Below are 22,390 nucleotides of genomic sequence, written 5' to 3'. Positions count from 1 at the left end.
TCTCTCCCCCACCCTCTCCTGGTCCGTCCCACTGCGCCCTCACCTGTCCCCTGTGACGTCCCCTGCCCCGGCTCCCACCTGGCTGCGCCCCGCCCCGCCCCGCTCCCGCATTGGCCCGGTGCGGGGAGGCGGGCCCGGCCTGGCCCGGCCGCTAAGCGGATAGAGAGCGAGCAGCCGCCGCTGGAGCCGGACCCGGACCGCAGCTCGCCCCGTCGCAGCAGCCATGGGCTCCCTGCAGCAGCGTTTCCAGACCTTCCTCGACCAGCCCAACCTGCTCACCGACCTGCTGGGCCGGCTGGAGGCCAAGACCGGCGTCAAGCGCTACTATCTGGCCACAGGTGGGAGCCTGGGAACAGCGTCCCCTGAGCCGGGGCGCTCCCCAAGGACACCCCCCTCCTAGGGGACCTCCCGCTCCTGCGAACTCCCCCTTCCTATCAAGCCGGGCGTGTTACTTTCTCCCCCCCACCTTCCCAGGGGAGGGAAACTTTATCTGGCAGGGGTCCCCCCTTGCCCTGTGTGGCCTCCCACTCTTGGGGAGCCCCTTGGGGCACCCCCTTTCTAAGGGGACTTCACCACAGTTCTCCGCCCATGCTCCCCAGGGACACCCTTTCTCAATATATCCCTGCCACATTCCTCCCACAAGAGACCCCCTTTCCCCCCGGGATCTCCCTTCCCAATGCCCCCTTCCCCCGAGGACTGGAGGAGCAGTTGCCAGTTGATCTTTGCCTGGAAAGGGAGAGTCTCGCAGGTGCGCTCCAGGCCTGTCCCATGAATGGGCTTTGCTTGGCTGAGTCAGTTTTGAGGGAAGGGGGGAGACCCTCCCAAGAAGGAAGAGGCTGAGCTCTTTGAAACTCTGCCTCTTGCTGAACTCTGAGAGCCTCTCCTGGTCTCTGACCGCATGAGACCTGTTTGGTTTGCAAGGTACAGCTCTCTAGGAGCTCTCTCCTCCAAGGCCCAAAACACAGTTGTTTCTGTATCTCCTTGCTGCCGGGTGTGACGGTGTAGTGGGGGGCAGGGGGCGAGCTCGGAGGACTGGCACCGCCTGGTAGACCTGCTCTTGAGAAACACCTAGCTGGAGGATGTGACCCCTTTTCAGACAAGCTATTTAAGGGGATAATAGAAGAAGTCCAAGTGTATCACGCTTCAGAGTTTAAACCAAACTCTGCTTGGGATTGGGGGATGGGGGGAGATCATCTCACATCTGCCTCCTGCGGGATTTCTTGCAGCTTCCTCTGAAGCAATTGGTAGGTACTGGGTTAGATGGTCCTTGGGTCTGATCCAGTCCAGCAATTACGATAGATCCTGTGTTTGCATCCAGTAATGGCACAAGACACATTGTTAATGTAGCTGCCCGTTTTGGCTGAATGGTCAGTCAGGGCTTCCAAGCTAAATGCCTAGTTGTACTTTAGCGACTGTTTGGAAATTCAATGACGGTTATGAACTCGCCCCAGCACTGATCTGGGGGAAGGAAGTCTCTTTGTGTAGGCGAGGGAAGCACAGAGGTCAAATAATAGGCCCAACAGGAAGTTTGTGACAGAACCGGGAACAGAAGCTGGAGTCCCCCATTTCCCCTCTAGCCAAACCTCTCTCTCTGCATTGGCTTTCCACAAGACCGTTCTTAAACATTTGCTGCAGGCTGATGCTAAGAATCAAAATTCCCAGCTCACAAGCACTGGTCTTGTGACCTGACATTTGGAGTTAATGTGCCAATAAAAGACCTCCTTCCCCCTTTCTTAAAAATCATCCTCTTTGTGCTCCCCGAGGTCACACGGCGTCGAACGTCACATCCAACCTTTGCTTGGCTGACTCGGTGAAGTTCTTTCTTCTTCTGCAGCAAGTGCAGCAGCAGTTTTGAGGTAGCTGACTGCTGTAGCCTGTAGGATGGGACTGGCGCGAAGCTACTCATTCATTTATATCTGTAAGCATCCTCTGCCAACTTCTAGTCCAAGTCTGATCGTAAAGGAACAAATAGGAAATTGCTCATTGGAAATTATATTTTTGTCTCCACCCTCTATGGTGTATTTTCACCTGTCTTGTTTCTCCTTGGACCAACCTGCAGGATTGTGGTCCATGCGGCTGGACCCCTGTGCTCCGCTCATGGGACAACTTGCAAGATTGGGCTTAGACTCTCTGGGGCTGAGATGGGGTTATTTTATCACACCTGGCACATTGGGGTCCTGTTCCTGATTGCAACCTTTGGGTGCTGCTGTGATGGTGCATCACACTGGAGCCTGCGTGCTGGAGTATACTTTCCTCATTTCACCTGTACCTGGGCCTTTCCTGGCTTTAAATGCTGTATGTCACAATGCTGGAAACATCTGCATAAAGAGATGTTGTCCTGTGTTTTTCAAGCAGGCAAATGTTTGCAAACTTAGCCCCCTGACATCCTTGCTGCCGAAGATCCAAGGGGTCTGTGTGGCACTCAGATATTTAGGATTGAATACACTCTCCTTAGTAGAGGGACATGTGAATTATTATCAATCAGACTTCAGCTAGAAGCAAGTCTTTGCCAAGATAGCTACTCTCTGTTGCCTAATGATTAACTCCTGTGAAAGGAGAGTTTGTCTCCTCCAAGCACAGGGCTTCTTTCCCTCTCTCCCTCCCCCACCCCACCCCGCCAAGCTTTAATGCAAACTTTTGTTTTAGTCCAGCTGCGTTTTACTCTGATTTATTTTAATTACAGTCTGGGTTACTGTACTACAGAGAGCTGCTGGCACGGAATCCTTGACAAGTTGTCTTTGTCAGTGTCTGCCTGCCGTTCAGCCATGTGATGGGTTAAGTTGGGTAGTGGATGCTTGAGAACAAAGGGATATTAAAAAAGCAGCTCCCTTGTCACTGATCGGAAGCCGCCTGCTTCTGTTGCTGGGGTAACGTTCCTGGCTTCTCAATGCATTGAAAGGGGCCGCTCCCGTAAAACTTAATTTGCCTTTTAAACATCATTGTTCGTGTTCCCTTTTAGATCTCTTTAAAATCGATTCTCTCCCCCATGGGATGTTAAATGGAGCCATTAGTCTTTGGCCTCAGAAGACCAGGGATCTACTCCTGTTCTAGAATATGATTTGAAAGGAGTATGGTTGTCGGGCTAGATCTGCATGCATTATACCCATCGCCTACTATGTGGTGGTGGTGTGGGGGGGTGTTGCACTTTTTAATTAACATTTGCAAAGTGCTTTGGCGGTGTCTGGTACTGGGGAGATCCATGCAATATGCCCCATCTCTATAACGGACTAGATTAGCGGAGGCCTTGCTGATGAGGACTCGGGTGCACTGGCAGAGACCTGCATTGGGCAGGGCTGTATGGAAGGTCAGGTTGAAGGTTGTCACGGAGCCACAAGATCTGTGCCCTGCCCCTGCTTTTAAACAGTCCCTTGGAGAAACCCAGCCCCCCCAGTGGGTCACCGTCTTCCTTAATTGTACGTCTGCATCATAGGGCTCCAGCACTCGGTTTCACCCCAGGAGCTCTGCCCAGCGAGTCCCACTAAGATGCTTGCTCTTGGTCAAAGACATTCTGTTCTTCAGGGACCATGCGCTTTAGCGAATATTTGCAGTGACCCCAGGCAGAGTAGGACTTATTAGTGGACTGTAACACAGCATTGGGGTGTCCTTAAATTACCATAGGGAAGCAAAGCTTAGGACGTGGTCTGTCCTAGCGCGCCGCACAGCCAAACTGCTGTTGGATCCATTTTTTTGGCTCTCCTTCTGTATCTTTGTCTGTCCCAGGTGAGAGCGCCCGCTGAGCCACCTGACTCTCAGCCCATTGTCCTCCTGCAGAGACATGCCCAGGTGGTCACGCGCTCTGCCTGCCCAAGGTCTTTGGGTGTCGATTGTTCAGTCCCATTGTCTTTCTGGATCCTCCACTGATATGGGTGGGTGTCAGCCAACCCATTTTACGACCCATTCGTACCACCCCAGACAGGCATGTGACCCAACATCCCCTGCTCTGCCTCCAAAGCAGATTTAACCCTTTTGCAACCACTGGGTAGCAATGAAAGGACAGAGGGAAACTGAGGCACACATAGGCCGCATAAAAACTATTCTAGAAAATTCCCACTGTCACAAAGGGGCATTGGCCAAGCTGTCTCTGTGGGAGAACAGGGCTGGATTAGCAGGGAGTGCTGCATGTCAGAACTGATCTGGACTGGCAGAGCTGTGTGGCCGACTTCCACAGCCAGTCACCGTTAGTCCTTTTATGATCTGTAAGGAAAAGAGAAATCCAAACACACAAGCAAAGGCCTTAATCCCACCTAATGAATGTGGTTGCTTCCCCCCCGTGCTACCTTTTTCTCCTTTTGATACATGTCCCATTGTGGGGCTTAAGCAGGCTGGTATTTCAAAAGTTCCTGCAGTTAAACTTCATGCAGCCCATAAAACCAATGTTAAGGTTCTCAGCTGAGCCCACTGCAGTGTGATGCTGCTTTATTTTAAAGGGGGGGTTGGCAAATGCCACACTGCAAACCCTGGGTAGGGCTGAAATGACTCCTGCCAGTCTGACCCAGGGGCTTTGACCCAGGACTTGCTGCCCTATACCAGACCCAGAGTCAAGCTGGTCAGTATCCTGCCTCCGGCTGGCCAACCCCTGATTCTTCAGAGGAAGGTGCAAGAAAGCAGGCAAGTGTGGGATAATCTGCCCCCTGTGTAGGCCGCCTCCTCACCCCTAATAATTAGAGATTGGCCTAAAGCTTGAGGTTTTTATGCCCCTTTTGGGGCCTGTCTGTGCTCTGTTCATGTTACGTACGCTATAACATGACCCTCCTATCTGCAAAGTGTCATGTTCCTCTTCGGTAACTTATCCACTGAATATAAGCGCCTACTACCACTACTCGCTAATGGAGTTCCTCCTCTAGTGGCCTGCGTTCTGGTGCTCTTGCAGAATTTGGTAACTGGAACTGTTTGCAAATCGGCATGAACCCATCCAGATCCGTTCACACATGTACTGATGAGCGTCCCTGCAGTCCCCAGTAGATTTGTCTGTGCTGGTGCAATGCCGGTCTTACAGACTGTGGCATTGCTAGAGGGTGGGGGGGTATGAAGTAGGGCAATTAGCTGCCTCCCCTCCTCAATTCGGAGACAGGCCTAGCCTGTAACTTGCAATGCCGGGGGCGGGGTATGTGGGGTGCCACACTTACTGCTTTGCTTGTGCTTGGCGGCAGTGCGCGATCTTCCTGAACTTTGTGTCTCAACCTTTGTGCCGTCCCTGGATAACACCCAGCTGCTTGGCTGATCTACTGAACTCTCTCCATATGTGCATCCTTCAGGAACACTCAGTGCAGAACTTAGGGTTTTCTCTCTTCTAGGCTCGCCAGCATTCCCCTCTCCATGGATTAACTATGATGGGGTTTAACTACTGGGGTTGGGAGGGTTTAATTCTTAATAAACTACAAATATTTAGTACAAGTTTGTGCAGAGAACACTCCAAGACAGCAGCAAAGGTGTGTACGTATCGGGTCCCAGCAACTGGGAGACTCCCAGACAGGTTCCCTGAGCTCATGAGACCTCTGCCTCCCACGGAGGAGGGGGTATCAAGCTCCCCAGCTCTACTGAAGATGCTCAGGCAAGAGTGGGGAGAAGAAACACAGCCCCATGCCACTGAATGCCCAGGTGAACCACCCGCACTGCAGGAAAGTTCAGGTCCTGGAGCAGAGTGGCTACATTTTGGCTTTTCCCCACCATAATCCTCCCTCCTGTCCTACTATGCATGTGATGAGCTGTCCCCATGCTCCTCCCTGTCCACCAGCTGTGGGCCCCCCATCCAATCTAAAGCTGATGTAGAGGAGCAAATGGAGTTGTTCTGTTGTCCTCAAGTAACATCCCTACCCATCGTAGTCCTTGCTGTCCGGCGTAGCAAACGCATCCTACCTCTCCCCTGCTGGCTTTCTCGTGTGACTTCCAATAGTTCTTGGGTCAAGCTGAGTCAGTTGTACTGCGAGGTCGCTGTGGGTGTGGCTGATCCTGGCTTACGCCCAGACTGGTGTGCAGAAGAAGAATCCACCCCCCCCCCCCCAAAAAAAAAAAAAAAACTTTTGGAGGAAGCGTTTTGAGGGCAGTTCTTCTGTGGCGCATGTCTGTGTGGCAGTAGCACCTAGAAGTCCCAGCTAAGATTTGGACCCCATTGTGCCAGGCGCTGAACATGTATGTAATAGACATTCTACCCCCAGGAGCTCACAACCTAAATAGACGAAACAAAGCGTGGGAGGGGAAGAGGCACATAGAGGGGACATGCCTGTGGTGTCACAGCAGGTCAAGGGCAGAGCTGGGAACTGAATGCAGGTGTTTCGAATCCGATGCCCCTAACCACTAGACTACACTGCATCTCCAGTCATGTGAGCTGGTTGTCTCCTTTGTTTGCCCCAGAAGGACCTGACTGAGGAGCAAGAATCCAGAGGTCTCTGAATTGCTCTCTGCCTATCGCATCCTATATTTTCCCCCAGTGCTGCTGCTCTTACATGCAGCTGGTTTTAAAAACAGAACGGACACCCCCTAGCATTAGCCTGAAGGCCAGCAAGACACCCTCCTTCCATTAAAATAACTTGTAAGCTTTCAGATCCATTAGCAATGATGGACGCCTCTCCGCTTTGTTTTCCTTTCTTCCAGAGCTTGCTAATGTCTCCTTGCAAACATCTTGGTACTTAGTAGCAATTTTTGCTTCCCCTCCGCAACACGGAATGCAGCAGCGTGTTCCCGAACAGCCCGTTCTCCCGACGGAGCTGCTCTCTGAGCTCTTGGAACCGATGGGAAGACCGGCCCTCGCACAGAATCTGATGCGCTCTGTGGACGACAGTGTTGTTCCTAACCTGGCAAATAGTTCCCCAAAGTTAAGGAAGCGATAGAAATGGGGAGGGGGAGGAGTGGGCATGGCCTATGGGGCCCTACACCTTGAAGCGGTCGGTTCAAATCCAGCCCTGGCAGGTTCTACCGACTCCATCTATGGGGGGGGGGGGGGCAGAGGCTGCTGCTGAACTGAAACGAGTCTGCCTCAGTCCAGTCCTCATCCATATTTTAAAAAAAGACCAGCACAGCCCCTGCTAACTGGCCGCATTAACAGGAGGCTGGGCGAGGTGGAGGTTTTCCACTAGCTGCAAAGAACCAGCTGACCGAATGGAGGTGACTAGCTCTTAGCGGTGTCAGGAGACGCCTCTCTGTCCCTTCCGGGGCTCTGCTTTGCTTGATGTTGGACTTCTCCACTGCTCCCATCAGGGTGCTTCTCTACTGCTCCCATCAGGGTGGATTTGATTTAAATCAAAAGATTTAAATCACTAGTCAGGAGGACTCAATTTAATCATGATGACCTCCTGAGGTCCCTTCCAACCCTGATATTCTATGATTCTATGATTTCTACATAAAAGTGCATTCTTGATGGTTGTTATAACCTTAATACATATTCTTCACAACTCGGAGATAGACGTAGGTTTCATTTTTAGAAGGTACACACGATACATTTTTAAGCAGTGATTTATTTTTGAAAACTTTTCAGATTCGTTTTAGCGCTATATCAGAAAATGAAAGATTGTTTGGTTATTTCATTTACCAAAGGTAGTTGAAGCAGATAGTTCACCTCCCAATGACTTCATAAATATCTCCAATTCAACAGGTTACTCATTAATATTTGGAGGATTTTCTTGCCATGCTGTATTTGGAGGAGAACATCACCAGACAGACATTTAAATTGTTTTATTTAACTAAAACAACTTTATGTATTCTGGATTTTTTTCTTCAACAGCAAACGCATAATATTTTAACAAAACAAGCATATGAATTTTTTAATTTAAACTTTCACTTTTTTAAAGAATCAGGTTTGTTTTTGTTAAAATTTATTTGACTAAAATAGTTAAATGAAATATTTAAAAAAAATCAACTGTCAGCCAGGTCAACATGAGAAACTTAAAATAGTGGCTTCTGCAGCTAACTCAGTCGTCTTCACCTTCATTTTCCTGTTTGTTCATAATCTGGAAAAGAAAAACAAGCTTTCCTGCTTTTTCAGGTCCCAAACGATTTCTCAATTTGGAATAAATTAGTCCAAAGGAAGAAAATAGTCTTTCTACACCAGCAGAAGAAGCTACTGCTGTTAAAAGTGAAATTATCACTTCAACAGTGTCTGAATCCAAGTGCTTAAGTGACTTCCACCAGTTCACTGGTGTGACTTTCTTTAAAACATCCTCAGCAAACACACATTTCTTGAATGGTTCTTATTCCCAAACTGGGTCTCTTTTACGGCCTGCTGCCATTATAGGTTTTCCCTTCTAGTGAGAGAATGGTAGATCTCAAATCAATGAAGGCTACACTCAGACTTCAAGACTTCTGGAATATGCTGCTTAAACGTTTTCACTTTTGTTTCTACTGCCTGTCCCTCCCTTCTCACATCTATCTCCAGATTTCTTCTCCTATTCCACCCCCAACAATCTTCTATTATTGAACTTTTTTAAACTTTGCACTTTGAGAGAGGTAAGGGATTGATTGTGTATGCAAGTTTGCAGAGGGGCAATAGGATTGAGGTCGGTTATTTCTCGCCTCTAGATATTTACTTACTTGTTTTAAAACATTTTTGCTGTTAACAAGCATGTTATCTCTGGAGACCCAAATCCAGAGTCTGAGAACTGCAAAACTAAGCATCTCTGATGGTATCTTCTAGACTGAGCACTGAGTCCCATTGGGTAGATAGAAAGATTAGCCTAAATAATCTATACAGAAGCCTCTGGAACCCCATAAGATTGGGGCCCTAATCCATGAACTATTGGAACTCATTTATATTCATGTAACGTTTAAGAAAAGTTTTATATTGCCTCATACTGTAGAATTTGTAATCCCTATTCCATGATGAGGCATTATAGGTCAAAGATAGTGGTGTTTTTTTGTCAAAGCATTTGATCAAAAAAAAATCCGTTTTGGGGTGGTTGTTGTTTGTTCACCCTGGCTCCCAGGAGTCCTCAGAGCTCCTTAGTAGCCTTGCTGGGGAATGGGCAGAACTACCACCCCCGCCCCGTTTCAGTTTTACTCTTGCTTGTCGCTCACAGGATGCAACAATAGGTGCAAAGCCCAGGGGAAAAGAGGGAACGTGAGGCTCCCATGGGATCAAAGGTTCTTGCCAGGTCTCTGGAGGTTTTTATTTCCAAATGCCAGTCAGTATCTTGTGCAACAGGAATTTCAGGGAAGGAAAATCACAATGTACTGCAGGCCTCGGGATCGTTAAAGGAACCTTTGAACGTTCTCTCGTGGGGCTGACCGAATCTTTCTGTTATACGTTGGTTCTTATCTTGCCTTCATCCCCACGGTATCTGAGCGCCATCCATTTGTGCGTTAAGCGACCGGACTGGCATCCATCACGTGTGGCTTGTTCTCTCACCCCCTCTGCCGGGGGAGAATTGTGTGTGTTGTGCAGTGTTAAGATTTAGCGTCTCTTTCTAATGCCCACGCTGCTCTGCTTGTATTGGCGAAGGCAGGGTGGAGGAGTGTGCCTTGCACTTGGAGCAGAAGATCAAGAGGTCCGTGATGGGCCCCTTGTTCCTGTAGGAGTTTGTTCCGTGGTCTCTGAGAAAGCGCCGACTCCTGCACCGATGCGCTTTACCTTCCTGGGAGAACCACAATAAGCCAAGCTGGAGTAAATAACACTGTCACTTGTTAGCATCTTCCATCGAAGGATCTCAAAGCAGCTTGACTATTAATGCCTCATGACAGCTCTGTGGAGTAGGTCGGTATCAAATCCCCCCCCCCCCATTTTTTTTACAGATGGGGAAACTGAGGCACAAAGTGACTGGCCTAAGGTCACATGCTGAGTCCGTACCCACCCTCTTGTTGGCAGGGAGTCATCTTAGGCCATGACTGTTTAAATGAGTGAGACTTTGAGGGTATGTCTGCACTGGAGCTGGGGGTGTAACTTCCAGAAAACCCCCCCCACATCTAAAAATAGCAGTGTACCCACAGCAGCAGGACAGACTGGCTGCCCAAGTACATCCCTCAGGTTTCAGATGGGTCATATTTGGGGTAACTACCCCCATCCTGCTACTTGCGTTGCCATGGTTACGCTGCTATTTTTGGTTCCCTTGCTTGATCAGAGCTAGCAGGGGTATGTCTACCCCAGCTGGAAATTACCTTCCTGCTCCAGTGCAGATGTATCCTCAATATCTCTGCCGTGGTGTGACCCTTCACTGGGGTACCCAGGGTTGTGAGGCTTCTTGTCACCATGTGCCCTGTCTGTGCCCATCGCCTCTAGGAATACAAGCACTGCCATGCAGGCCTCTGCTGGCCCTGCTCTCTCCGTACAGCTTAAAAATAGGCACGTTCCAACCTCCGAGCGTCTCCCTGGAGCAACCAGCCACTGATCCACTGGAATTCCCAGATCCTCTGCTCCCAAAGGAGCAGTACCCCGCCCTAGCCTACTAGCACAGCACCGCTTAACACACAGCACTTACACTCGCTTGCTCCATAAACAAATCTATGTTTCTTCTACAAAGCACAGATTCCAACCGGGGCCAGCAGACCTATTGGAAAGAGAGGGTTACACATGAAATAAAATCATAACCCAGGTCCCAGAGCCTAAACTTAGCAGGCCCCTATGGTGTCATAAGAGCCAAAGCTCGCCCCAAATCCTCTGTGCAGCACAGCTGTGCTCTTCTGTTCATACAGTGAACTGTGGGCTTGCTTACTTCCTAGGTGAAAGATACCAGGGTGTCCCTTTACAGCCCACAGATATATCAAGTGTCCTTTGGTCTTTAGTCATCCTCCTGCTGTGTGTTCCTGGCTGGAGATTTTGCAGTCTCTTGTTAATGTTTGCTGGGGGCTCAGCATGCACACAGGGATCTGTAGTGAAGTATACAATCCTTTGCATATAACCAGACAGGTAGAGACGCGTTTCCTACCTGTCTGATAGGGACATGTTAGTCACCTCCTGGTGGCCTGCTTTAACTCTGACCTTAAGAATATAATTTCCAGCCTGGGTACAAAACTCCTTAAATATTACCTTTGCCTACAATTTGTCATGGTTCTGCTGACCTGCGTACTACTGGCTCTCCATTGAGACTTTGCATGCGCTCCTTCAGTGACTGGATGTGCCTAGAATGGATCCTGTAAAACTCTGTGTACTCCCTGTGCCCTCTGACACTTGGCATCACGAGTTCCCTGGGTCATACATGGCAAAATGCCCATTAATAAATGCCTTCAGGCAAGTGACCCTGCCTGATTTCCACCATTGGAGGCGGGAAGGTAGGATCAAAACAAATAAAGGAGAGCTTCCTGGCCGGCCCTGTGCAAATGAGAAGTTAAAGGAAATAAGGAAGATGGTATCAGCAGATGGGAGGTAACCCAGCCTAGGAGTGAGCTTGTCTGGTGGCCACACAACCAGACTGGCCATCTGACTACCAACAACATAGATCTGCCACCACCACTCTGAGGGGGTTTCTCCAATCACAACTTTGTTTTGGATCTAGCTGGCTAATGGTAGTCGCACACTAGCACTAATCTCACCCCTGGGGATTGTGACTCTCTTCCTGTCTCCTTTCCTGGCCAGGTACCATCGCTTTCCTGGGGTTCTACCTCATGTTCGGATATGGCGCCTCGCTGCTGTGCAACCTCATTGGCTTTGTCTACCCAGCGTACATCTCGTAAGTGCCAGCAGTCTGCGCTCCACCTAGCACTGCGACTCCCTGGCTTTACATGGGGGCAGGGTGTTAATTTCACTGCTGAGAATGTCTCTCTGGGGAGAGGGACCCGGCAGAAAGCAAAATGTTGTTGTTGTCACCTCCAACGTTGACGGGCAGAGCCCTCTGCTGGGCCAGCATGTTTAGATGAGCCCCACAAAAATACTAAAACGATCAGTATTTGCCTGTTGGGTATGAAATGCTAAATACTCATCGTCCAGGGAGAACGTCCCACAATGTTGTTTGAGTCCCAAATTTAGTCTCCATTAGGTTTTTTGACCAAGAGAGTTAGATAGGGGTGTGCTCAACTTGAGGCTCCCTTAAAGGGGCATGTTCTTCAAACAGTGGATACTCAGCAAAGTCTCTGTGCGGCACCCAAAACTGACCCTCCCAACTCATTTAGTAAGCTTTGAAAATCTCTGCCTTAACGTGCCCGTCTTCAACGCACCTAAGCAGTGTAGAGGGTAGAACTGACCTGTCCCCTTTCTGCCCGTAGCATCAAAGCCATTGAAAGCACCGACAAGGACGATGATACCATGTGGCTCACGTACTGGGTGGTCTATGGAGTCTTCAGTGTGGCAGAGTTTTTTTCCGACACCTTCCTCTACTGGTTCCCGTTTTACTATGCTGGAAAGGTAATGGGGGGCGGGGGGCACAGAGATCGGCTTCTGTCCTATTTCTCCCTCCGTGATTTATCTTCTGGAGATAAAACCTTGGGTTAATGTGGAGTTGACCAATTAGTAGCACTATAGGCTTGGGGCCAATCTCTCTGGTGTAACTGGAAGTCCATACCAGGGATGGCTCTAGCCTGGCGTTTCTATCCATCGTGGGTGTCTAGAGGGTTGCTGTTTCTAGGTGGAGAGTCCAGCCCAAAGCTCGTTGAACTTCACAGAGACTCCCATCAAGTTCAATGGGTTTTAGACCATAACCATGGAAGCCCACCATGGTACCAGTGGTTGCTGAGCAGAGCCATGCTGGGATAAAACTCGCTGGCTCCTCTTGGAGGTGATTCTTCACCTAACTGGGTCTGAGCCCACCTAAAACTTAAACTGACGCTCGTGTGAACCGAAACAGACCAAACAGTTTGTTCAGGTCTAGCTGGAGCCTCTTGGCTGCTTTCCTCTCCTCGTCCAGCTGGGCTGGCTGAATGCTCCTCACTGAGGGTTTGTCCTGCTGACGTCCCCCGTGGCCAGTTCTGTCCTTTAAAGCTGATGCATTGGAACAGTTTGTGAGGCCTCTGTCTTGCCACCTGACCTCTGGGTCTCTTCCAAACCTGGAGTGAAGTGTCTCCTTCCCTGCAGTGCCTGTTCCTGGTCTGGTGCATGGCGCCTGTCTCCTGGAATGGCTCCCAGGTGTTGTACCAAAACGTCATCCGGCCCTTCTTTCTGAAGCACCACCGGGTAGTAGACAGTGTGATCAGTGACCTGAGCGGCACGGCGCTCGACGCTGCTTCGACAGTCACCAGAGAAGGTACTGCGTCCTAGTCCTTCTTCTCTCTGTTCTGGCCTGTGTTCTCAGTTACCCCGTTCCTGTGTTTAGGACAGCAATGGAGGGAGGGGCGTTAAAACACCTTTTGTTCTCCCGTATTCTGGGGCAGGGCCCTACCTGGTCAGGGTGTAAGTTAGAGCTGTCTCAGGGCTGCTCTAATTTTGGCATTGCTTCCCATGGCCTCGTGTGTGTCCTGGGAAGCAGCGATTAGCTGTCATGTAAGGTCTTCCAGCCATGCCTCCAGTCTGCCCCTGTACTGGGAGCGGGGCTCTTATGCCAGCCTGGGAGACCCTCTGAGCTGGGAGTATTTTCAGAGGGCTGTTTGCACCCTGCCAGAGCAGCACAGCTGGAACTGCGAATCAGGCCCTCGTTCAAGACTAGACCATCCCCGTCGGTGTCGCTGCAGGAACATGCGCTCTCTCCACCCTTCTCTCGTTCCGTAACTTCATGGCCAGATAGAGCCCTGTCTCCTCTCCGCAGCAATACGAATCGGCTCGTAATCTCTTGCCTCTTCTCCTTTTTTTTCTTTCTCTTCCCTTGTGCCTCTCTGCACAGTCCTCTCTACTCTGGCCAACAGCAGAGCCCGTCTGGTGTCCGAGGCGGCCACAGTTCAGCTTGTCTGTATGTAATAACTCATGTCGTTCACCCATGGAGCAAAGGTCCGTTTAGCATGACTTCCCCGCACACGCACGTCAGTGTGGGCTGGACCAGGACACTCGCTCTTGGGTTTTAAAGGCAGCCAGTTCAAATCTTGGTACTGTTTGGAGCAAAGCCCTATAGCATGGTCTTGGATGAAGATGCTGCTTTATCTCCTGTCCCCGTGGCTGCTAGAATTTGGGAGTCCGGGGGCGGGGGGTGCAGTGATGGCTCAAGGACTTCTTAATTGGCCCTAGAGCCTCTCCAATGGATGGTTCAAATCCAGCTGAAGATCAGTACGGACCAGAACCTGTCTTCAGGGGCCTTTTTATTTTGGTGGCCACTATCTAGTTTCCAGTGGATTCCCCCCCACCCCTACATTTTTAAAGCCAGAGGGACCGTTGCCAAACTAATCTGATCCCCAGCATAACACAAGCCCAACAGTCACCCAGTAATTCCTGCATTGTGCTCAATACAAAAACCACCCACTGTATTGGCCCTCTGGCTGGCAGCCTTGGCAGACAGGGAAAGAAACCTCCCCCTCCGGCCCCAAACAAGGGTCGCTCAGTAGTAGGGTTGAGGTACACCAGTAGTCGCGGTGTCAGGAAGCCAAGTTCTACCAGGGCTCCATCTGCTCTGGGGGGCCAATGGAGATGGCAACAGTCTTTGCAGCTGTCAAAGTCATGCTGAGTTCGTGCAAAACAGCTAGAGGAAGGTGCTGGGGTGAACATGTGCTCTCTCCTCCCTGGTCACCGACTGATTAACAGGTTGCCTCTGTACAACCACCATAACTATTGCTAACCCCAAAAACGTAACTTGAGTATGCTTAGCAGCAAGCTTGTGACATGCGATTGCAGCCCAGAGCATTATGGGTAATTTATGCAGATTTGAATGACCGTGGAGATCTTATTTCTCCAACAGGAGTCAGTGATGGGGCTGTCCTGCTGGTCCTCGATAAACGTACTTGGATTGAAAACCCTTGTGGTTTCTTGAGGAAGCTGGTGATGCTGGAGGAAAATCTCCTCATTGGGGGTCATGCTAAACTCTCCTTTCTCTTCCTTCCCTTGTGGAGAACAGTCCATCTGTCCTCTAGATTCCCACACCTCCCTGGCCTCGAGTAGCTTAACCTCCCAGTCTAGAACGGTGCACTGTAGTCTGTCTTCCCTTTGCTTATTACTGTGGTGTTCGTGTCCATTCACATACATGCCTTGGTGGTAGATACTTTTGGGTGGGGTTTTGTATGTCTGTTCTCTCCTGGGTAGCACCTGCCCCAGATCCAAGGGTATTTGGGCAGTTAATGCCTCGGCATGCTATTTCAGTACAGTTCAGACCCAGCCTGGTGTCTTGGCAGGCGGAGCAGTGCCACGCAGGAGACTCACGTTTTGGGGGTGGGGTCATGTTCCAGGGGCCCACAAGAGACTTGTCGGTGGTGAAGGTGAAATCCAAGGGCCTGGGAAAGGGATGGCCGTGGCAGGCCAGCTGGATGGAACAGCGCTGACATGGTTTCTCCCCTGGGGGGAGTGGGTTGCTCCGGAAAGGTCTGGTTGTTTCTCCCTGAGACCACCAGGACTTGGGGTACTATCTGCAGTGCACTGCTGCTTGTGGGGAACAGGGCCTTCTCCACCCCCAACGGGTGTCAGATGATGGGTGCTGAAGTCCAAGACAGGGGCTGTATCGTGGGATGACCCTGGAGGGGAGGGAGAGAGGAAATTGCAGAGTCTCCAATCTGGCCTGAGATCCGACGCAAGGCCTGTGGCAAAGAAAAAACTACCACTTGGATGGCTGAGCCAGGAAAACTCGCCCAATGGGAGGGGGGGGCGTCCCCTGCTTTTCATCCCTTGAACTGACCCCAGCTGTCTGTGTGTGAAATGACGGTGCTGGGAGTTCCCAGCTGCCCATTGGACACACTAAACCCATCAATCGCATTAGCCAGAATTGGATTACCCTGTGCGCCCTGTTCCAGCGACACAAATAGCTCTGCTAACGCAGCTCTCCCTAGTGTGAGCGTTCTCAGGTGGCATCGGTCCCAGCCCATGATCCACCTTCCAGCTGGGGGGTGCAGTCCCTGGCTGGGAAGCCTGCTTGGTCCCCTTAAGAGACCACAGGGGAAAACCACTTGGGGTTTGTCTACACTGTAATCAAACACCTGCAGCTGGGCTGGGTCAGCTGATTCCGGCTTGCGCTGGAGCCCGGGCTCTGGGACTGTCCCCTTTGCAGGCTCCAGCCCCAATGTCTACATCGCATTTCAACATCCCCATGGCCCGAGTCAGCTGAGGCAGGCCAGGCGCTGGTTTAAGTGCAGTGTAGACACCGCCGAGAGGTGCCCAGTTACTACCGAGTGTGTGGTAGGTATGGCTGCCGAGATAGGAACCTACCCAGGGGCTGAGAGAGGGTTAACTTCGAAAGCAGGTGGACTGGAGTGTGTAAAGCCTCAGGTGACAATGGGACCTAGCTGGTGCTTTAGGTTGAATAGCAGGTCCAAAGATTGCCACTCCAGTTCCCTTGGGGAGGGGCACGGATCCGCCCCTGCAGCTGTTGGCAAGGAGTGGGCTGCAAATTCTTCACAGCTCTGGTTTTCAGGCCCCTGCTGCATGTACAGTAAAACCTCAGTTTTGAACACCAGAGTTATGAACTGACCAGTTCACCCCATGCCTTGTTTGGAGCCAGAAGCGCACAATCAGGCGGTAGCAGAGACCAAAGAAAAGCAAATACAGTACTGTTAAATGTAAACTACTAAAAAAAAAACCAGGGAGGGGAGCAGTATTTTTCTTCTGCATAGCACAATCTCAAAGCTGTTTTAAATCAATGTTCAGTTGCAAATTTTTGAAAACCACTATAATGTTTTGCTCAGAGTTACAAACTGCCATTCCAAAGGTGTTTATAACTCTGAGGTTCTACTGTCCCTCTGCCTAGCGAGCCCCTGGTTCCCTGGCTGCATGTCAAATACACGGGCAGTGCTCCCAAAGAGGAGAATCTAGCTCTGGCCTGTCTGGGCTGGAGCACCTCGCGATAACCCCCCGGGAAAGCTGATGCAGTGGTTTGTGGTGTTATAGCTGGATTACTAGAGCTCTAGCTGCTCTTAAAGTGGATTAGGTAGGAGCTCTGCCAAGAAGTTCACAAGCTTGCACACAAGGGTACCTCTGTGCCAGCGCAAGGCTTTTGTCTGCCTCCTGTTAGGGCCGAGCGTTTTGCCGAAGCGTGAGAGCAGCACAGACTTCTTAACCCGAGGCAGGACATTGCCAATGTCTTCTCTTCTCTTTGCTTCACTGGGATAACGGGTTTTGTGGGGCCTAATACCCAGGGAATAGGGGGTAGGATAAAGGGGAGCCTAGTGGTTAGAGTAATGCTCAGCAAGTGGGGCACCTGGGTTTTATTCCTGGCTCTGGGAAGGAATGTTGTCTGGTGATTCGAGCACAAGCCGGAGGCAGCACTCCTAGATTCTCTATTGCTGGCTCTGCTATGGATGTGCCCTATGACCTTGGGCAAGTCACTTCTCTGTGCCGCCACTGCCTGGTCTGTAAAATGGGGACAATACTTCCCTTGCTCAGTAAGGGTGGAGACAGAGGTTATAGGGATCATTCTATCACTCGGAGGCCTTCCAGTGACAGGGGACCAATGTGCTAATTGCCTTTATTTTCCTCCTTGTAGCATCCAAAGCAGCAGTGAACCTTAGTCTAGAATCTGACAAGACCAAGTGAGGATGGAGCTCCAAGGGGCCAGCTGTTCTGAGTTTCCCACTGCAACTCCCTAAACCAAAGGCTTGAAGTAACTCACGGGCACCCGTCAATAAGACGGTGATCCCCTTCCCCGTCTGAAACCACACTGGCCAGTAGCGACAGCAAGCAACTGGCTCCAAGGTGTCTAAGAAGTACAGCTTCTAGATCTCCCCAAACCTAAAGAGCTCCCGCAGATCTAAAATTGCAGCCAGGCACGTGCTGGGAGTCAGCACCTAGGCACCGTGGGACCTTCTGATCTCAAATAGACACACAATTTGGTAGTTCCTGTTTTACAGGCAGCCTTTATTCTGCAGGAAGGCTGTTGGCTCTGCACTAGAGATCACGGGGGCTGCTGGTGTTTTTGTGATGTAGAGCACAGATTGGAGTGGGGAGGGGGAGACACTCCACTGTAGCTAGCCTGAGCCCTGCCCTTCTAGTATTTTTGTGGCCTGAGCTTAAGTGTTGAATCATGATGCAGTATAACTCCCTCAGTGGGTGGGGGGATTCTGCACCAGTTACCACCGGCTATAAAGCCTTCAAGCCCCCATCCTGTTCCCCCACTCCTGGGCCCCTCAGTCCTCCTAACACAGGATCCTTTGCAATAAACCACAGCACGAAAGGGAGAAGGAAGTGGGTTCTGTAGCCACTGGCTCTTCAGCTGTCCATCCCACGGGTTCTTTTCCTGGCTCTGGCTTGTTCAGTTTTCACTTCAGCAGGCTGGGGTCCAGCGTCCCACAGCAGGCAGCTGTTCACTTCCCCTCGCACACCCCAGCCTTGTGCTGCTTCTCTCTGAAGTCAGGGGCCAAGCTCCCCACTTTCAGTAGCCATGGCGCTTCTAGGTAAACAGCCAAGCCGGGCGAGGTGCCGGTTTGCAAACAATGCTGTCTGAAACAGAAGGATGTTCATACGAGGCGTCAGGGGGAGGGAGTTCCAGACTATTCACTCTTCTGCAATCACTAGCAATAGCAACAACGCAGAAGTTGCTGCTCCGCTTTGGGATCATAAAACTAACCACAGCGCTGCCCTGTACGGGGCAGCGGAGGTGGGGGAATTAACATGCACATGAAGCTGATGCCTCCAGGGAGATCCTGCAATCCACAGAAATGTTCATAAATCTTTAATCCATTTGAAGGAGGAAAGCAGCAGTAAGCGTGACTTTTGAAACGCTGACTCATGGTTTTTTTAACCCCCTGCTTGCCCTTCCCTACGAGCAGTTACATAGCTGACCAAACGTCCACACCAGTTCAGAGTCTTCTCTCCACTCCTGCCCCAGCTGCCCGCAGCCTCTGCCTGAATCCCAGCACTGAGTGAACTCCAGGAAGGGGTCCCGAGGGAGTTTTTTGGACTTGCACAGACAACAGGAATGCAATAGGGGACAGGTGGCCTTTGTGGGAAGGGGGACGTCGTTGGCACCAACCTGTGAGCAGCGCACGCTCCATAGCCTGCAGCCCTGGAGCTGTGCTTGCGTCCTAGCAGGCTGCTTTGGCAGTCGTGTGTTCTGGCAGTCTGGTTAAGTGTTGGTTCTGCAGTTCACTTCCAGAACTGGACACGGCAGGATCTTCCAGTGGGGTGTGTGCTGTGAGCAGGATGCTTTCAGGGCACGTTTGCTTTCCAGTGGTTTGGCATCGGGCGTTTGCTAGCTTTGACATCCTTCACTAAACCAACCAGCTGTAACTTAACTTGGACCAAATCTTAATCCTGTTTGAGTGTGGAAAAACCTGATCTTCGTCTGCCACTCTACACTTCAGGCGCTGAACTCTAGCGTGTCGGCGTTCTGCTTCCAATTCGCCATCTCCCTCCTCTTACAAAAATAAAATGTTAATTTATCTAATTTGCCCCCTGCCAGGATCGGATTAAGTAATCTCAACAAGCTGTGAATTCTGCAGGGAGCAACTGGCTTCCATTTGTCCTCCATGGTGACTCCATCAAGTTACAGCAGTTCATGTACTGGTTGCATTTTTATTTAAAAAATAATAATAATAAATAGTTGCTCATAACATGATTTTTTTCCCTCTCATTTGTATCCATTTATTTTGTATGAAACAGAATAAATGTGACTCGTAACTTCTTTCTGTTCATGGCTTTTATTTGCATTGCTTGTTCTCTTCATGCTTGACTTGATTCCTGACGCAGACTCTGAATCCTGGGGAAGGGAGAGGGTGGACCAATGAAAGTGCCCCCCCTCCCCAATTTAGAGGAAGGGCTACAGAGCACCACAGATGCCCTATTCTGCCACTGCACCTCAACCCTGGGCTCTTCTGCGTGAGACAGAGAAGGGAGATTGGACGCTGTCATTCCGTCACTGGAGTGCCATCTGCTTGCTTCACACAGGCAGCAAAAGCCATCTGAGGGTAACAACTTAGAAATTATCTGAATTTGCTCCAATGTGGATGTAACTCCCCTTAAAGTTAGTGAGTTACTGCTACTTCAACCCAGGGTGGATTTGATTTAAATCATGATTTAAATCACTAGTCACAAATGTGATTTAATCATGGATTTCTACATAAAAGTGCATTCTTGTTGGTTGTTATAACCTTAATACATATTCTTCACAACTCGGAGATAAATGTAGGTTTCATTTTTAGAAGGTACACGCGATACATTTTTAAACAGTGATTTATTTTGAAGACTTTTCAGATTAGTTTTACAGCTATATCAGAAAATGAAGGATTGTTTGGTTATTTCATTTACCAAAGTTAATTGAAGCAGATAGTTCACCTCCCAATCACTTCATAAATATCTCCAATTCAACATATTAATCATTGGAGGATTTTCTTGCCATGCTGTATTCGGAGGAGAACATCACCAGATGGACATTTAAATTGTTTTATTTAACTAAAACTACAAGGCTATGTATTCTGGATTTTTTTCCTTCAACAGCAAACATATAACATTTTAACAAAACAAGCATATGAGGTTTTTAATTTAGTTAAACGTGCACGTTTTTTTAAATCAGATTTGTTTTGTTTAAAGTAGTTAAATGAAATTTTTGTTTTTAAAAAACAAAACAAACATTGACAGCCAGGTCAACATGAGAAACTTAAAATATTGGGTTCTGCAGCTCTGGAACCCCATAAGAGTGGGTCTCTAATCCATGAACTATTGGAACTTATTTATAAAACCCTTCTTAAACTTTACATGAATGTATTGTCTCCTCCTATAGAATTTATAATCCCTATTCCATGATGAGATCTCTTTGAGCTATAATGTAACTTAATTAAAACTATTGTTTTTCCCTCAAAAAGCATTTTATCAACACAATTGGTTTAAATTTTAAAAAAATCGGATTTGTATCCACCCTCACCTTAGCAGGTCTTGCTGCTGCTCGCTGGGTGCCAACTGGTGACTTGCAGTTTTGCCATAACAGGACGTGCAACTTCTTGTATCAAAAGGCTCCCGTCTGCCCCACCCAGTTCATAGTGCTGCTGCAGGTGCTACTTAGAGCTTTTGCTGTGCTGTACATGCTGATATTGGGACAGGCGGCAAGATTTCATGAGTGACTGAACCTCACGCGCTTTGGCTAAACAACTTTTTTTTCTGCCTGGTAATGGTGGCTCCATAAACCCAGAGCCCCTCTAGGAAATCTGCAAGTGGGTATCCCTACCCCAGCCCCCAGTGGGTGACACTGAATGAACTACAGGTTTATTGGTGGAAGCGGAGTCTGAAGGAGCTGTCCCCCTGACATCTAGTGGTGAGCTGTGCAAAAAGACTTCAGCAGCTGATCTTGTTTGCATAGACACACCCACCCTGCCTAGGTGCTCAGCATGATGGGATTGCTTGCAAAAATGTAACCCTTCTGCCAGGTGGCGCCAGCAGCAACAAGGGCCGGGTTCAGTATCGAGGGGTTCCTTTTCACCAATCCAACACAAAACTGGTTTGAGCCCCCACCCAGTGACCTGGGCCAATTACACACCACCACTGGGGCACCTCTGAGAGACAATACTTCCCCTCTCGCAAGCACAGAGTCTGAATGTAGCAAAAACTTTTAATAAAAGGAGGGAAGTAACTCCGCATTCATTTGGGAAAACACCGCAACTAGGGGTCATAAACACAAACCGTGAGCAAAAGCCCCACCTCCAAGTAAGTTAGGCAGTGTCCTTCTTCCCTCAGGCTCTTAAGTCCAGCAACCCAAAAGTCCCTTTAACGTGCCCGTCCCTTCTCTGCACCCCACCCACTCACAGTTGCTGTCCTTGGCCAGCCCAGTGCAGCCCCAGAGTTCAGAGGTTCATCCGCAGAGTTCACCTCCCACCCTGTGTGGATAAAGAGGCACCTTACACACTGCACTGCTTGGGCACTCGCTCGTCGCCCCAGCGGCCGCTTGCAACGCCTCTGGGGGGCTCTGCTCTAGCTTTCTCTGCCAGCCGCCCTAAATTGTAGGCTACCCCTCTAAAAATGCCTGCAGGCCAGGGGCTGTCAGTTGCCTTTCTTCCTCCCTACCCCTGCACTGACTACCTTTTGCAGGAGCTGATACCCCTCAGGAATTTGGGCCGGCACCTATTCCCCCCTCCTTCATTCCACTGACCCTCAGGGACCCCATGTCAAACATGGTGCCTCAAGGCCTGCCCATGGCGGCTGAGCATAGCACCGCCTGCCCCTCGCCTTGTTCCACCCGCTTCCCGCTAGTGGTCCAAATCTTACCCCCTTATTGCCACATGCTGCACTGAGTAATTCTCTGCAAAGTGCAGCTGTGCCCATCTCCTCCCACCCCGTGTGCCCTGGGGCAGGGCTCTCCCCTTCATGCCAATGCAACACGGGGGCAGAGGGTGAGATGCAGGGACCAGGGACGGTGCTACCATTAAGGCAAACTAGGCGGTTGCTTAGGGCGCCAAGATTTGGGGAGTGTCAAAAAGCGGTGCCCCCAATTCCCCCCCCCCAGCAGCTCCCCACCCTCTGGCCCGGGGAGCCGTGTGGCAGCTCCCCACC

At 50.1% G+C, this 22,390-nt stretch overlaps 1 protein-coding gene and 1 long non-coding RNA gene across 2 annotated transcripts; one reads left to right on the top strand and one right to left on the bottom strand.

Moving 5' to 3' along the window:
- The first annotated feature begins 137 nt into the window (after positions 1-137).
- On the top strand, positions 138-19,535 carry REEP6 (receptor accessory protein 6). The gene is made up of 5 exons (XM_054013761.1): positions 138-338; positions 11,498-11,591; positions 12,124-12,262; positions 12,929-13,097; positions 17,400-19,535. Exons 1-5 carry the CDS (start codon positions 224-226, stop codon positions 17,447-17,449), a joined length of 567 nt encoding a protein of 188 aa, XP_053869736.1. The 5' UTR covers positions 138-223; the 3' UTR covers positions 17,450-19,535.
- LOC128828807 (uncharacterized) lies at positions 7,434-21,709 on the bottom strand. The gene is made up of 3 exons (XR_008443240.1): positions 21,647-21,709; positions 20,772-20,931; positions 7,434-7,943 (listed from the first exon to the last, which is right to left on the bottom strand). It is a non-coding gene; the product is annotated as an uncharacterized LOC128828807 (long non-coding RNA).
- Positions 21,710-22,390: the final 681 nt, after the last annotated feature.

This window comes from Malaclemys terrapin, chromosome 24 (genome assembly GCF_027887155.1).
Source record: "Malaclemys terrapin pileata isolate rMalTer1 chromosome 24, rMalTer1.hap1, whole genome shotgun sequence".
In the NCBI taxonomy this organism is placed as follows: domain Eukaryota; kingdom Metazoa; phylum Chordata; order Testudines; family Emydidae; genus Malaclemys; species Malaclemys terrapin.
This window is presented reverse-complemented; position numbering and strand designations above follow the sequence as displayed.